General features: G+C 48.8%; 2 protein-coding genes across 2 annotated transcripts in view; one reads left to right on the top strand and one right to left on the bottom strand.

The window, feature by feature from the left end:
* The window catches only part of LOC147655111 (TOG array regulator of axonemal microtubules protein 2-like), a 212,846-nt gene that overhangs the window by 136,484 nt on the left and 62,472 nt on the right, over positions 1-13,890 (bottom strand). The window lies entirely within an intron of this gene.
* LOC111942689 (TOG array regulator of axonemal microtubules protein 2-like) overlaps positions 1-13,890 on the top strand; it is a 45,207-nt gene that overhangs the window by 21,714 nt on the left and 9,603 nt on the right. Inside the window, exons 11-20 of the mRNA XM_086871551.1 lie at positions 702-913; positions 1,312-1,472; positions 2,937-2,983; positions 3,828-3,916; positions 4,846-4,996; positions 6,091-6,252; positions 8,389-8,521; positions 10,225-10,330; positions 11,057-11,292; positions 12,820-12,972. Coding sequence (XP_086727677.1) covers positions 702-913; positions 1,312-1,472; positions 2,937-2,983; positions 3,828-3,916; positions 4,846-4,996; positions 6,091-6,252; positions 8,389-8,521; positions 10,225-10,330; positions 11,057-11,292; positions 12,820-12,972 — 1,450 coding nt within the window. The remainder of the gene's footprint in view (positions 1-701; positions 914-1,311; positions 1,473-2,936; positions 2,984-3,827; positions 3,917-4,845; positions 4,997-6,090; positions 6,253-8,388; positions 8,522-10,224; positions 10,331-11,056; positions 11,293-12,819; positions 12,973-13,890) is intronic.

The raw sequence follows: 13,890 nt of genomic DNA on the forward strand, positions 1-13,890 counted from the left end.
AAGTAGTGGATGGGCAATGAGCAACACATAAGCAAAGTAGTAGAAGCTGTGTCTCCTCGCTTGCCAGCTCTATACAGTTCAGAGAAATTCTAGTGATGCTAGTTTCATGAAAAATAAAAAACAAAGCAATCTTCGGAATAATTCAAAACCCCCCTGGATGGCTCATGCATTAGATGGATTGATTGTAAAGGTGAGAGTTCACCTAACTCACTTCTTCCCTTTTGAGCATGCCTCAGCCATGAGGTAAGGTGAGAGCTGGGCTGCTCTCTGGCAGGAAGAAGGGTCTTGTGCCAGCCTAGAGAGCCTGTGCACATCCCCAGGGAACAGTTCTGCCCTGCATGTGCCCCCTGCAATGAGCTGTGCTGCTGCCAGTGCCCCGTGCAGCTGTAGGGCTGCTCAGCTGTGGGGCAGGGACAGGAGCAGGAGGCTGCATGTGCAGCTGAGCCATGGCTGCATAGCCCAGGGCTCTGGGCTCCCTGCTGTCCCAGGCCAGCCCAGAGGCCAGGCTGTTCCTGTGGGAGCTCTGTGCAAGCGGGACAGGGCTTTTCCTCTGGAGTGCTTCAAGGGTCTTCATGCCTGGAAATGTCAACTTGTGCAGCTATTTAGGAGTTTTCAGGAAGTCTCTCCCACAAAATATGGAGCTTCAGATGCTTTAGATTTGCTTTGCCGCCTCAGTTACATTTTTTGTTTCTTCTTTGCAGGGCTGACTAGGTTCATTTTTTCTGAATCTTTCCGGCTATCTCCTTCTATGCTCCTTCCCTCCGAGCCGTTGCCTCCCATCCGGAAAACCTCTCAGTCTTCCAACAGAAGAGAAATGTGCAGCTTTGAGAAGGAGAGTGGGAAAAATGGCAGTGGGTACGATGAAGACACCAGAGAAAGAGAGGAGCTGAAGTCAAAGGGAAAAAGGTGTAAGGTAAGGAGACCAAGCTATGTCCTGTGTGGGAGATTTTCAGTCGATGTGCTGCCGGCAGAGCTTGGAGAGCTTTCCCTGTGAAGTGAGCCCAGGGAAGCAGCTGAGCCAAGGAAGAGCTCAGCTGGACACTGAGCCTCTGGATGTCTTTGCAAAGGGTGTGCGGTGCAGACTTCACATTTTCAGTGTGTAACAATAGCAGGAGAGGACTTTGAAGGGTTTCTGGGTTCTCCCTCTGCACTTCCCTTTGCATTCCCAATCCTGGCCCAAGCTGCTCCATCAGTCTGATTTCTGTTCTCCTGCCAGGTTCCAGTGAAGAACATGGCTAAATGTCTTGAGGCATGTCTTGAGGGGGACAAGACTGGATACTTGATGTGAACACTGTGTTCTACTCTTTGCAGGCTTCCTTGCTGTATCCCACTGAAGGGGATAAGAAGAAGGAATCACTGGGACTGCCTTTGATCCCCCCGATACGCAGGGCAGTAAGTCCCGATGTTGGCAGTGCTGCAGGGTCTCTGCAAAGCTCTCTGCAGCTGGATGTGCAAGAGTCCCAGGAGATGAGGTAAGCCAAAGTGTCTGCTGATCCAGTGTGCTATTCACCTCGCTCTTCCCATCTCGTGAGGTTATTTTGCACAGTCAGCTCTCCCATGTATTTAGGCAAACCTCTGTGTATTCAGCATTTGGCCCTATCTGTGGTGATCCAGCCCAATGTCAAACCCGCCACCATATGGCCCAAGAGCAGAGGTGGTGGTGGGGAAGAGGTGGCAGGGCTGAAAAGCTCCTCAAGACAGGTTCTCTTCTGGACCTGGCTGTTGATTCCCTCTGTGATGTTTGTGGTGTCATTTGGGAACTGTATTGCATGGGTCTGGATGCTGCAGATCTTTGAATACTGTGATCCTTCACTGTCAACTTCTGCAGCCACAAGAATATGACTGGACAAATATTGGAAATGTTAAGGTGTCTTCAATTTCCTGTGCTCATTCTTTAAAGTTAGGTGCCATAGTTCATGTGCCAGCATTTATAAAACAACATTTTTTTTTAAAACAAAATATACTGACAAACCCCAACACAGAACTGAGTGAGAGTTACAGAAACAAGGGCCATGAAAACTAGCTTTTGGAAGCAATTACTTTCTAGATATAACACAAATTCTGGAGACCATTGTGTGTTGCCAACTGTTTGGAAGAAAAGGGATCCCAAAGTAAACCTAAGGTACAACTTCCCTGTGCCTGGGCCTCCACTATGAAATGAGATCCCAGAGAAGTTTTGGGGTACAGCTGCATAATCCAAGTGATGATTAATATTTCAATCTGGGCTTAAGATCAAAAAGAGCGAGGTGCTGGAGAAGAGGTACAGGACTGTAGCTGATGGAAAGATATTGGCTTGGAGAAGTGTGAGAAAATGTAGCTGTCAAGCTTGTCTGAGTGACAACAATAACGAAGGAAAAATCACAGAACTCTCATTCTAATTGAAAATCTTCTGTAGGGCTTTTAAAGTGCAATCTCAATATCCTGTCCATAGCAGCTGTGTGTGAAAAAGTCTTTTTCTTCTTGAAAGAGCAACGAGGTGTAATATCATTCTCATGAGACAGCAGTGCTCTGACCACATGGAGCACGAGACTGTCACCAGTGTAAGGCACAAGCAGGCAAAGTCAAGCTTTGCAGCAGTACAAAAGCAGCTGCCCTCCATAGAGACTCGTGTCTCAGCTCAGCAGCTCTTGCTGCTTCAGAGGGGCTGTAGGAGCCACTTGGCTCCAAAAGGAGAGACAGCAGAACTGGGGGGTTATGATGCAAGTTGAAGAATGACTGCTGTGTTTCAGACAGAGCTTGGCCAGCTCTGTCTGACTCCAGCATCTGAGAGCTTAAGGACAATGAATCAGCTTTGCATCTTGTTTAGTTTCTGTGTTGCATTTCCTCCTTCATCACAGTGACCATGCTAAGAAGGGTTGCCTCCTTTCATGCTACACACATTCCCTCCTTTCTCTTTCTTCCTCTTAATATGTTCTTTTGTCCTCTATTTTCTCAAGGTCCACATCCGGCAGCAGAAGTGTAGATGACGACTCTGAAGAAGGAGGTAGGTACAGGACATGTCTGTCCTCAAATGACCATTGGAATTTTGACACAGAATTCGTATTTTGAATGATTGGGTAAAAATAATTCTCTTCAAAAATTCTTCAATTTGATTTCACTTTTTTATTGGGCTCAGTGGGCTCCTGAAGAGCCCAATCATGGGAGTGTGCTGTGATGGTGCAGTGAAAATTCCTCCAGTGTGAAGTGTTGTGTGGCTGAGCTGGAGTGGTACCTTGGGGCCCTGGAAGTGCAGCACAGGAAAAGGAAACATTCCTCTCCATCCAGCACTTGCTCTTTATCTCCCTGCAGCATTTCCAGTGTCACAGTTAGTAGAGAATAAGCAGGCATTGAGCATGAAATGGGAAATGTTCCCAGTCCTTCTTCCTGCCCTTAAAGGAGAAAACCTTTCCTTGCAGCAGTTTCTGGGCTGAACCCTTTTGAGATCTGAAGGAGATCCATGGACATTGCCTGGTTCTGCACTGGGAGAAATGGGGAAACCTCCTCTGAGGGAAAGTCCTTGTGAAATTTCCAGTTAAGGAGAAGGAGGTTTATAAAATGGATGCAGCCTATGCAGGGTCTGAGTTTGTCATCCTCTGACAGCAAAAGCCCAAAGCCACCTATGGCAGGTTCACCATGACAAATCTCTTCCCTGACTCTCTCTGCTTGTGCCAGTAGCCCGTTCATTGGGAGGATATCTAGGCATATGTGCCTTGCTGCTCTCATACACAATTGCTATTTCTTATGAGAGCTCTGCTGTCTGGAATCTTTCTTGCCTGTTGCCCAGCATGGTGTTTTTGAGGGCTTGAAATCTGCCAGAGATTTACACCAACCTTTCTTTCCATTCCCAGGCCTCCCACTGAGCCAAGCCAAGGGGACAGATCGTCCCACCAGTCCTGGTCATATGAGTGATGAAGACCTGAGGGACAGCTCTGGAAAGGTAAGGGTTAAAGACAGGGATGAGCAGACTTCCTTTCCTTATTGCTTGGCCCCAAATGTCACTGATAATCATAGTCTTCCATTCCTGAGGGATGGGGATTCTTCTTGGAATATATTTGCTTTTTAAAGAACAATTGTGTGGCTTTTACTAGTGGTGAAAAGGTGACTGATTTGGAGATGGTGCTAAGGTCATGCTAGAAGCATTCTTTAGGTGCCAAGGTCATTTTAGAGAAGTTCTGAATGGCAGAGCAAGCTGCAGACTTGTGAATGTGTGCAAATTGCACCCGCAGGAGCAGAGAAGCAAAGATTGTAATGTTAAGCGTAAGCAAGGCTGAAAAATAAAATGAGAGTTTGATTTTTCATGGTAACCTTTCTGGCTGTATCTCACAGCTCTCTCTCAATTTTTCTGCTCATTAATATCAGTGTTTCTAGAAATTGTTTTCACATGAGTCGTTTGCTTGAGGTCCTTCAGAGACCTTCAGAGCTGAGCTCTTCAGAAGCCAGGAAGTGAGAACAGCTGCCATTCCTGGCCATGAGTGTTAAGCAAGAGCAATTACCCCTCCTTGCTGCGTATTTATTGCACATGGTTTTTATTCTGCTGCCATGGCCTGTAGGAACTGAACTTCCTGCTCTCTGGTCATGTGAGCTCTTCACCTGTCTTGGAGCACTCCTATGACTTTGGTGCTTCAAGCAGGGCTTCCTGTCATAGGTTGCAGTTGGAGCAGTGTAAGGTTGTGGCCCTAAAGTCTTCCACCTCCTTGTGTGTAATTGCCAAGATGAGGTTGGGAGACATTCTTCTGAAACACTTGGAATGAATATGGAGCTGCATTAAAGACTGTGGCTCTCCATGGATCCTGTGCTCCTGATGAGATGTTGTGTCTGGTTTGGGTATCTCTGCTTACATTTGTGATGTATTTCCTTTGCAACTAGATCCGTCCTGCATTGTGCAAGTTGGCTCAAAAGAACTTAGAGCGGAAGAAAATGGAGCTGTTGGAGAAAGAGCTCAAGAGAAGGAGGCAAACAGAAACATCCTTGCAGCTGCCTCCACAGACAGCTGACCCTGGGGATGCAGAAGAAGCAAGTAAGTGCAGACTACACCTGTGGTCCTTTTTGACCACTTGCTTGCCCTTTGCACAGTGCTGCAGTCAGGCTGTTCTGCTTGCATCTGAGTGGAAGCTTGAAGAGGAGTTCTTTCCCTTCCCCCCAAAATAATACAGAGGCATGAAGAGTCATGCCCAAGGTTTCACAGACTCAGTAACAGAATATCAGCTTCCCACCTTCATCTCCAAAGTCTTTCAGAGTAGAAAATTTTGTCTTGCAAAGTTAACTGGGGCTTCAGACTCTCTCCTGGAGAGCAGCCTGCAGGGAAGGGGAGTCCAGAAGAATGCTTCTCAGCCATGGTGGAACTGAGAAGAAACAAAATTCAACTGCTTCTAATGAAAACACCAGAGATCCTTCTCCTGCCACAGCCTGCTGAGGAGCTGGCACTGTAGAGCTGTGCTGAAGCCCTGAGCCAGTGCTTCTGTTGTAGCCCCAGGAGCAAGCAGCGTTCCTGACTGAATCCTGGCTGAGGGGCTCTGACTGCAGTGCTGTGTGTGCTGCCCCCAGGGTGGCAGCAGGGACCTTAGGAGGCAGCACTCAGCCCAAGGGCATCACTCAAGGCTATCTGCACTTTCATTTGGTAACTTCCCCAGCCAGAAACAGGAAAACAAAAGCAAAGCAATACTGGGTTTTCCTTCTTTCTTAGGGGAAGCATCACTGCAATTTGGTTTTAAACTAGAAGAGGGTAGATTCAGATTAGATTCTAGGGGGAATGTTTTTATAATGAAGGGGATGAAGCACTGGAAGGGTGGGCTCACAGAAGCTGCTGTTGATCCATTCTTGAAGGTGTTCAAAGCCAATTTACATGGGGCTCTGAGGAATCTCATCTAGATGAAGATGTCCCTGCTCACAGGGGTTGGACTAGATGGTGCTTAGAGGTGCCTTCCAAGCCAAACTCTTGTAGGATTCTGTGATACTGTGATCACAGTCCCATGTTAGCATGCCACTGTTATACTTGAAGTTCTTTGGGATAACAAAGAGCTGTTACCCGAGTCCAGCAAGTTTTCTGGCCCTTTCCATCGTCACCCTGTGCAGCAGCCTCCACTTACAAGCTCCTCTTTGGTCTCCCTACAGGCTTTAGCGTACCGCCTGTCGATGGCACAGCTTCCAGTGTGCGGAGAAAATACCCTGGTAGTGCCTTGAAGGAGAAGGTCTTGAGGAAGCAGGACAACATGCCCTCACTGCCCAATATGCCCATCATCCATGGGATTGGCAGTTTCCCACGCAACTCCTCAGGTAAGCCTGCTCTGAGGCAGCTTTTTCCCACATGGGTTTTTCCTTGCCCAAGGGGCACAAACTGCCACCTGCCTCACCCAGCACAGCTGGGATCTTGGGTCCATAGCCTGTCCTGAGAATGAACAGCAAATGTACTTCTGAGTTAGTCCAGCTCTGCAGTAGTGGAGCAGTTGGTTCTTAGAGATCCATTGGAAAGTTGAGCTGAATAAAGTAGTGGTAAAGGCCTAAGCTCTGGCTTTTGCCCCTCCTCATAGTCCAAACCACAGCACTGGTGCAAGAGGCAGCTGTAACTGCAGGGATGAGCTGTGGGGCAGTGTGCCAGGGTGTGCTCACTGGGCACCTACGAGTACCACCATGATCAGTTGTCCACTCACCATCTCATCCCTCTGCCTGTGCTGCTGTCCGGCTCTGCAGACAGCTTTCCTGCTATCCCAGCAAGGGCTGTCTCTGCGTGGCAGTCAGCAGCTTGGTGCAGTCGTGCTGCTGCTCCCAGAAGTGCCCAGTGGCTCCTCACTGCTGCCATCCCACAGCCTGCAGTGCCAAGAGGGAACAAGCAGTGCCTCCTGTGTCACCCCAGCCAAATACAGTGGCCGTATGTAGCAGGTGACAGCCCGGAGGGGCTGCCTGGTGCTCCCAGGCTGTTTGCTGCCTGCAGTAAATACCCAGCAGATAGTCCCTAGTGGCTCTTGTCTCTCCCTTGTGGGTAGAGTGCCTGTGCTAGCATTCCAGGTAGGGTGAGATAAGAAGAAAGGAGCTAGGAATGATACTTGGAATGCTCCTTTCTAGAGGTGCTACTTCCATGTTGAGAATTGACCAGAAGTAGCCTGACGTGGCTCTCCATTCATAGTGAATCTAGATGTGTATGTCCACACACTTCTGCAGTGACATCACTGATGTCAGTGTCTGGGGTACATCAGTGACATCCACATTAGCCCCCGTCTGAATATTTTTGATGTTATGGCATACTTTGTGAGAACAGGCAAGGTAGCACAGAAACCCTGCAGAGTCTAGAGAAGTTCATCTAGATTCTGTTCAGTGTTGATAGTCCATCATTGTAGACAGCTCTGATGTTTTCATCTACACATTAGGAAATGAGCTATTGAGAGCATGACATGAAATTTTGGATGCACAGTGCTTTTGATGACAATTGGGTTTCATAAGACATGCATTTATCATCTGATTTTTCTCATACCTTTTTCATTTTTTTCCATACCAAAAAATTCAATTAAGGCAAAGCCTGGACACCTGATTATCAAGAGCATGTGTCTGGCAACAATTTGCAGCTGTATTTGCATATTTTTATCCTCAGTTTGCATTTGGAAGGCTTTTATATCAACTGTCTAGACTGGAAGTGGCAATTTTCCTCAAGTGTAGGCTTAGGCACCGCTGAGTTCACAAACACATCCATTTGATGACAAAGAAATTTCACTTCAGCATCTTTGAAATACAGCCAGTGTGCCCCTCTGAAAGGGCAAAGACTCATGATGCTTGGAAAGAACAAAATCCATAAAGTACTCCCTGGGCAACAGTAGGCTACAATGTATGTGCAGTCAGCTGTCTGCTGTCTAGAAGATTTGAAGGCAATGGGAAGAGAGGCGCTGTCAGGAGTGAAGGGTCAGGTATCGCTGCTCCCTGGTAGCTGCTCCGTGGGGATTCAGCCGGGCCCAGCAGGGCTGGGTTGTTCAGGCTGGGCTTGGTGCTGTGGCGAGGCAGCTGCAGGTCTTTCCTCAGGGAGTTGCAGAGTGCCTCTGTCGTCGGGGCTGGGGGAAATCAGGGCGCTGAGACAAGAGAGGCAGCTGAGGGGTTCCCTCCTGGGCTAGCAAGTCCTGCTGGTGGGCGCTGTCTGGCAGGCAGTGGGAGCTCTGCGGCCTCAGGAAGCTGCCGCTGCCTGTGGTAGCTGTGGCACTTGGCAGCTGGCGCTGTGTGGGCAGCTGTCAGCTTTAGCCTGGAGCTGGGCCCAGCTGGGGGGGCTGGGAGAAAGCAAGCAGCCCAAGGAGCCAGGCAGCAGGGAAGTGTCTGTCCCAGTGCCACTTTGTCCCACAGGGAAGCCTGGCTGGGAGATGGGGCTGCAGGCCGCTCCATGGCGGGGTGCCTTGCCCGGGGCTGCAGCGCTCATGGCTGACCCTCTCCTCACAGTGACCTCGCAGACGGCCTCTGGTGCCAAGCGTCGAGAGGAGCCACTGCGTGGGAACTGGCAGAAGGACACAGCCACTTGTGACCCACAGCAGGCCTTGCTCAAGGCACTGTCCTTGCTGGGCAGCGATGACTGGTAAGAAAGGCCCCGTTCACTCTGTCTCCCTCTTAGCGTTAAGGTAGCTCAGAAGTGGATCTTGCTAGTGCCTCTGAGCCCCGACAGCCCAGAGGGCCAAGGGGCACCAGTGAAACCACTGCAGAGCCGTGAGAGGATAAAGATTTGACAGCAGCCTTTTCTTGGCCTTGGTCTGCAGCAGTGCTCCAGCTGCAGCAGGTCCCTGCTGTTTGCTCGCTTTGCCTGCTGCTCCATGGAGCTGCAGAGGAAATCTTGAGGGAAGAGAGAAAGCTGTGGGACAAGATGATTTGCTGGCTGAAGGCAGAAGCAGGATGGCAGCACTTTTGAGTGTAGAGATTTGGGTGCCTTGGAGCACTGGCCCAGTGGGACTGAGTAAGATTTCTTCTCTCTGGCCCCACTGCTGACAGCAATGGCAGGTGATGACAGGGTCTCCCTGGGACCTCCTGCTGTGAATGCCAGAAGCAGCTCCAGGGAGTTCCTCTTCCTGAGAAATGGCCTGACTTGTGCTTTCAAGTCCCTCAGCCTGTCATTACCTCTGAAGGTCTCATGGTAGAAGAGAAGGAAAAAGAAATATAATCCTCTAGGAATCTTGCACTTTTGGAATTTAACTTTTTCCTTCAAATTTTACTTCTCACTGCTTCATATGGGCCTGAGATACTTGGTTATAACTCACATCGTGTCCCAAAATTTGACACAGACAGAAGGAGGCCCAGAGGTGGTAACCTGACGGATGTTGGGAGGTATTGGTTGTCTTTTTGATGTCTGGGTTAGCATCCACTCACTGGTGGATGCTTCATTCACACGGAGATAAGGACTCCACTCACACTGGGATAAACATGAAAAATCTGCCACAATGCATCTCCTTGTGCAGTCACCTTTGCTTTGCCCTTTCTCTTCTGCTTTCTCTTCCCCATTTCTCCTTGGTGCCCTGTGAGGTGCAGAGAGCCTCTGGAGGTGTGGGGGAGTCTGGGTGACATCAGGGGTTCCTGTGGGATCGATCACCAGCCCTGTGCTGCAGCCCTGATGCCTCACAAACCTGCCTGTAGCTGAGGGCCTGCACAAAGCAGGTGCTGGGAGATGGAGTTGTTTGCACCCTTACAATAACATATTGCTCTTGTGGGGGTTGTTTTAGGTAGCGGGCTTTGCCAGAGTTTTAGCTGTTCTTGCCCAGTTGTGGAATCTTCTGGGACATCCTGCTGCTTTTTTGGGCAAGGAGGAAAAGAAGTGGAGTGGGTGAGAGACAGGCCTGGATTGCAGAGTGGAAAGTCAGCTCCAGAGTGCCAGTGCAGTCTCTTACTGCTGAACTGCCTGCTGGGGCTGGTAAAGAAGGAAAAAGCCCCAGTAACAGCCCCATGGGACTGTGTCTCAGGGACAGGAACAGGGAGGTGACAGGAAACAGCAGCTTGGTTTGGTCTCACAGCTTCTAAGAAGCAGTGAAACATGGACCTCATGGGCCAGAGGTTTCAGGAAGGCTGTCTTGTAAAATGGCCACAAATGAAGACTCTGAAATCCCTCTCTTTGCCTTTTGGATTTGTGTGTGCTTTTGACAGCCACAGAATCCTGTGGCCATGAGTTCCTGAAGTGCTCCTTGAAAAGAACCTCCCACTGAGGTCCCACTGAGCTGCCAGCCTGGTCATTTCAGAGGGTGCTGCCTAGTTCTTGGGTGGAGAGAAAACCCAATCTTTTTGGGACTTGCCTTTCAGGGAGCTGAAGGAGAAGGCGCTCTCCAGCATCGGACAGCTGGCTGGGTCCCATTCAGAAGTCTTGCTTTGTAGACTTCGTGAAGTTTGCCTGGCAGTTACCAGCGAGGTGAGAACATTCTTCTGAATTTTCCCCCATACCTCATACATGGTGTGTAGAGTAGATATGTGCATGTTCATGTCCATGTGTGCTTAGGGATTGCCTTCATTTCTGTTTCTAGACCTTGTATTTCTAATGTCTGTCAGCTAGGATCAGTGTGTGCATGTAGCTGTATTTCCTGGTAGGTTGGCTGTCTGACACTCATCTTTGAGTGAGGTGTCATTGTAAAGCAAGGTGCAAATGCACAAACTGAGACATTAATTATGTTATTTTCCAGTGTCCTAATCTCTGCCTGAGTTGTAATTCAACACTGCCAATTAGTCTGTAGACTTGAGCCTGTGCTTTCCATTTCTTGGCTAAGTCCTTCAACTAATAGTGTTGCTTTTTTGAACAGGAGCACATGATTCTTTTCTCTTTACGACTTGTGCCTTATCGTTTGCTAGCAGCACTTGTTTAATTTGTTTATTTCTGAATAAACGGGCCTAAAATCAAAGGGGTGGACATGATAGAAGAGTTAATTGAAATGATTTGTTTTTAGGCCTGCTGTCAGCAGGTCTGAGGCCAGAAACTGGTGCCAGACTAAGTGCCTTTGTGTGCCTATGCTCTCCTGCTCTTATTGTGCTTTCATCTTCCCCTGGACACAGTGGGAAGTGTTGTCAGTTCCTGGGACTGTTGTCTAAGGCCACTGGTTTTCTTTTCAAGGTGATTCTTATGTTTCTCTCATCACTTCCCCAGGTGACCAACCTCCGCTCAAAGGTGTCCTACGCTGCAATCGTCACTCTTGGAGAGCTCTTTGCAGCCTTGAAGAAGGACATGGACTCCAAAGTGGATGAGGTTGCTCAGGTCCTGCTCCCGATGGTTTGGAATTCCCCAGAGTTTCTGGAGAAAGCAGCCAATCAGACCCTGGGGATCATGGTGGAGAACGTGACTCCTGCACGAGCACTGGCTGCTCTCATGGACAGGGGAGCCAAGTAGGTTCTTCTTCTTCTAGTGATCTTCTTCACCTTCTAGTGTGTGCGTGGGGGAAGGGATGAGAGACAGAATGGGAATGGTGGGAGGGAAGGCTCCTGCATCCTGCATCTTCTGTGAAGTCAGGGACTTCATTCCCCCATCAACCTCACTTCTTTCCTCTTGTCACCTGTTTCTGCCCTCCTGCAGCCTATAAGTTCACAGAATCACAGAGCTGTAGAATATGGGGAGTTGGAAGGAGCCCATCAGGAGCATCGAGGTCAGCTCCTGGCCTTGCACAGAACACCCCAAGGATCACACCAAGTGCCTGAGATTGTTGTTAAAATGCTTCTTCAACTCTGTCAGGCTTGGTGCTGTGACCACTGCCCTGGGGAGCCTGTTCCAGTGCTCAACCACCCTCTGGGTGAAAACCCTTTTCCTCATATCCAACCTAAACCTCCTCTGACTCAGCTTCCTGCTGCTTCCTGGAATTCCCAGCCTGTCAGAGCTTCCCAGAACTGGTGAATGGTGGGGAAGTGAAAGTGCCTGCAAAGGCTAAGGATAGAGCCTTGTGCTTTTGTGGGAAGAGGGACAATTGAAGTTGTAGCTGTGAGCGCTCTTTGATATTTCACAGCGCTAAGCACAGAGGCCCTGGGACAAACCATGCCTCCTCATTATGCCATTAGCTTGAGAAAGAAGGAGGGGACTTGCTGGGGCATGGAGCACATGGAAGAGAATGTGCTGGGTGGGGCACAGATAGCACAGCAGGTGCAGCTCCTGCCAAAAGGATTCTTGTAGGACTGTCCTGGCCTTAGAGCTTTACTTTCTGTTCAAACTGATGTTTCATGTTAGCTTTGAGATGATGAATCACTTTACAGGCACCTTCACAGGCCGAATGCCATTGGACAGCTGAAGCAAATGCTGCCTTAAGTGTTGGTGCTGGGCCTGATAGTTCCCAAGAGACAGTCTCTAGAACAGAACAACCTGGCTAAACTGCCTGCCACCCCTCCCTCAGCTTTGGAATAGGGTAAAACATTCAGATGTATCCCTTGCCAAGCCTCACAGAAGGAACAGGCAGCATTGCTGAATATTCTGCAACCTCATGCCCCAAATCATGGGGCATTTTCCCTGCATTTGTTTTTCTTAAGAGGTCTCTAGAATTGGGGGTAAATGGGAGGAAAGAGCCTCAGTCCTGCTTCTGCTGCTTTGTGTAGTGGGTGCCTCTGATGGGTCAGCATGAGTTGTCATTAATTTCTAAATTATTCATATGTAATCTATTTTTCAATCTTTCTCAGGGAAATTTTTGGGAAAGAAATTGAGTATCAGATAATGCAGGGAGACTGAATTCCTCCCTCTTCCTTGCAGGCACTCCTTCTGTGCAATGCTAACTTTGTGTTTATCTGAGGACAGAACCTCCTACAGGTGTCTAAAGTTGCAGGGAGAACCCAGGCCTCCTTTGCCCAGCAAGGACAGGGAGCATTCTCTGGCCAAGGCCTGTGCAGCTGTGCCTCCTTCTCCCTGTGTCCCAGTGTTTGCTCTCTTCTTCCCAGGAGCCGCTACGTCCAGGTGCGGAAGTGTGCGGCCGAACTCCTCCTGTCCTTGATGGGGAAAATTGGAGTCACGAAGATCGCAGGCACACCCAGGGCTGAGACCCTGGCACAGGTGGCAGGGAAACTTGCTCAGGACTGTCACAAGGACACAAGGTAATGATCTTCATTTCACCTCCTAAACCACGGAATCTCTTTGGTGTCTGGCTTTAAAAGGGAAACCCACAAAATTGTAGAAACTACAGGAAATAATATGTTACCTCTCCATGTGGATAAGGGTCATAGAATCACGGAATACGCTGAGTTGGAAGGGACTCATCAGGGTCATCAGGTCCAGCTCCTGGCCATGTGCAGGACACCCCAAGAGACACTTCATGTGCCCAAGAGCATTGTCCAAACCCTTCTTGAGCTCTGTCAGCCTTGGTATTGTGACCAGTGCTCTCGGTTCCCCAGGGAAATGATTGTACTGGGTAACCTGAGGTTGTCCAGCAAGAAGGAGCATTGCCAGCTTCCTGTGACTTGAAGAATTCTTGACTGAGATCAAAAGAGCTCAGATTAGCCAGACTAACAGTTTTGTTTGGCCTTAGGTGCACCATACAAAGACAAAGCATTGCCTACTTTTCATCACTGAAGAATCCCAAATATATATTTCTCATTAACTTAAGATTTTCCTAGAAATACTTCAGGGGTCTTTAGCCAATGTATTCAGTCTTTCTAAACCTATTCTGAAGAAATCTCTAATGCTGTTATCTGTGGCTGAATGGCCTCCAAATTTGTTCTTGAAGAGCACTGCAGGTTCTGAGTGGCAAAATCAACCCAAACCCAAACCACCAAAATCCCCTCATGAGTAAATTCCCATTAATAGCTGCCAAGAACACAGGAGCAACTAGCTGCCCCTGTCCATACATATGGTATAGAATAATCAATAGGAAGCAAGAGGTGTTTTGTCCTGGCCTGCCTGCCTGTTAAAGGAAGGCAAATTATTGTGCAGTGGCAGCAAGACACTGCTAATGGGCTCTGACAACCAAGCAGATGTGTTTTGATTGTTCCCTGGGATCCATTGATCCCACAGAA

This window comes from Cyanistes caeruleus, chromosome 2, assembly GCF_971803275.1.
Source record: "Cyanistes caeruleus chromosome 2, bCyaCae1.hap1.1, whole genome shotgun sequence".
Lineage (NCBI taxonomy): Eukaryota > Metazoa > Chordata > Aves > Passeriformes > Paridae > Cyanistes > Cyanistes caeruleus.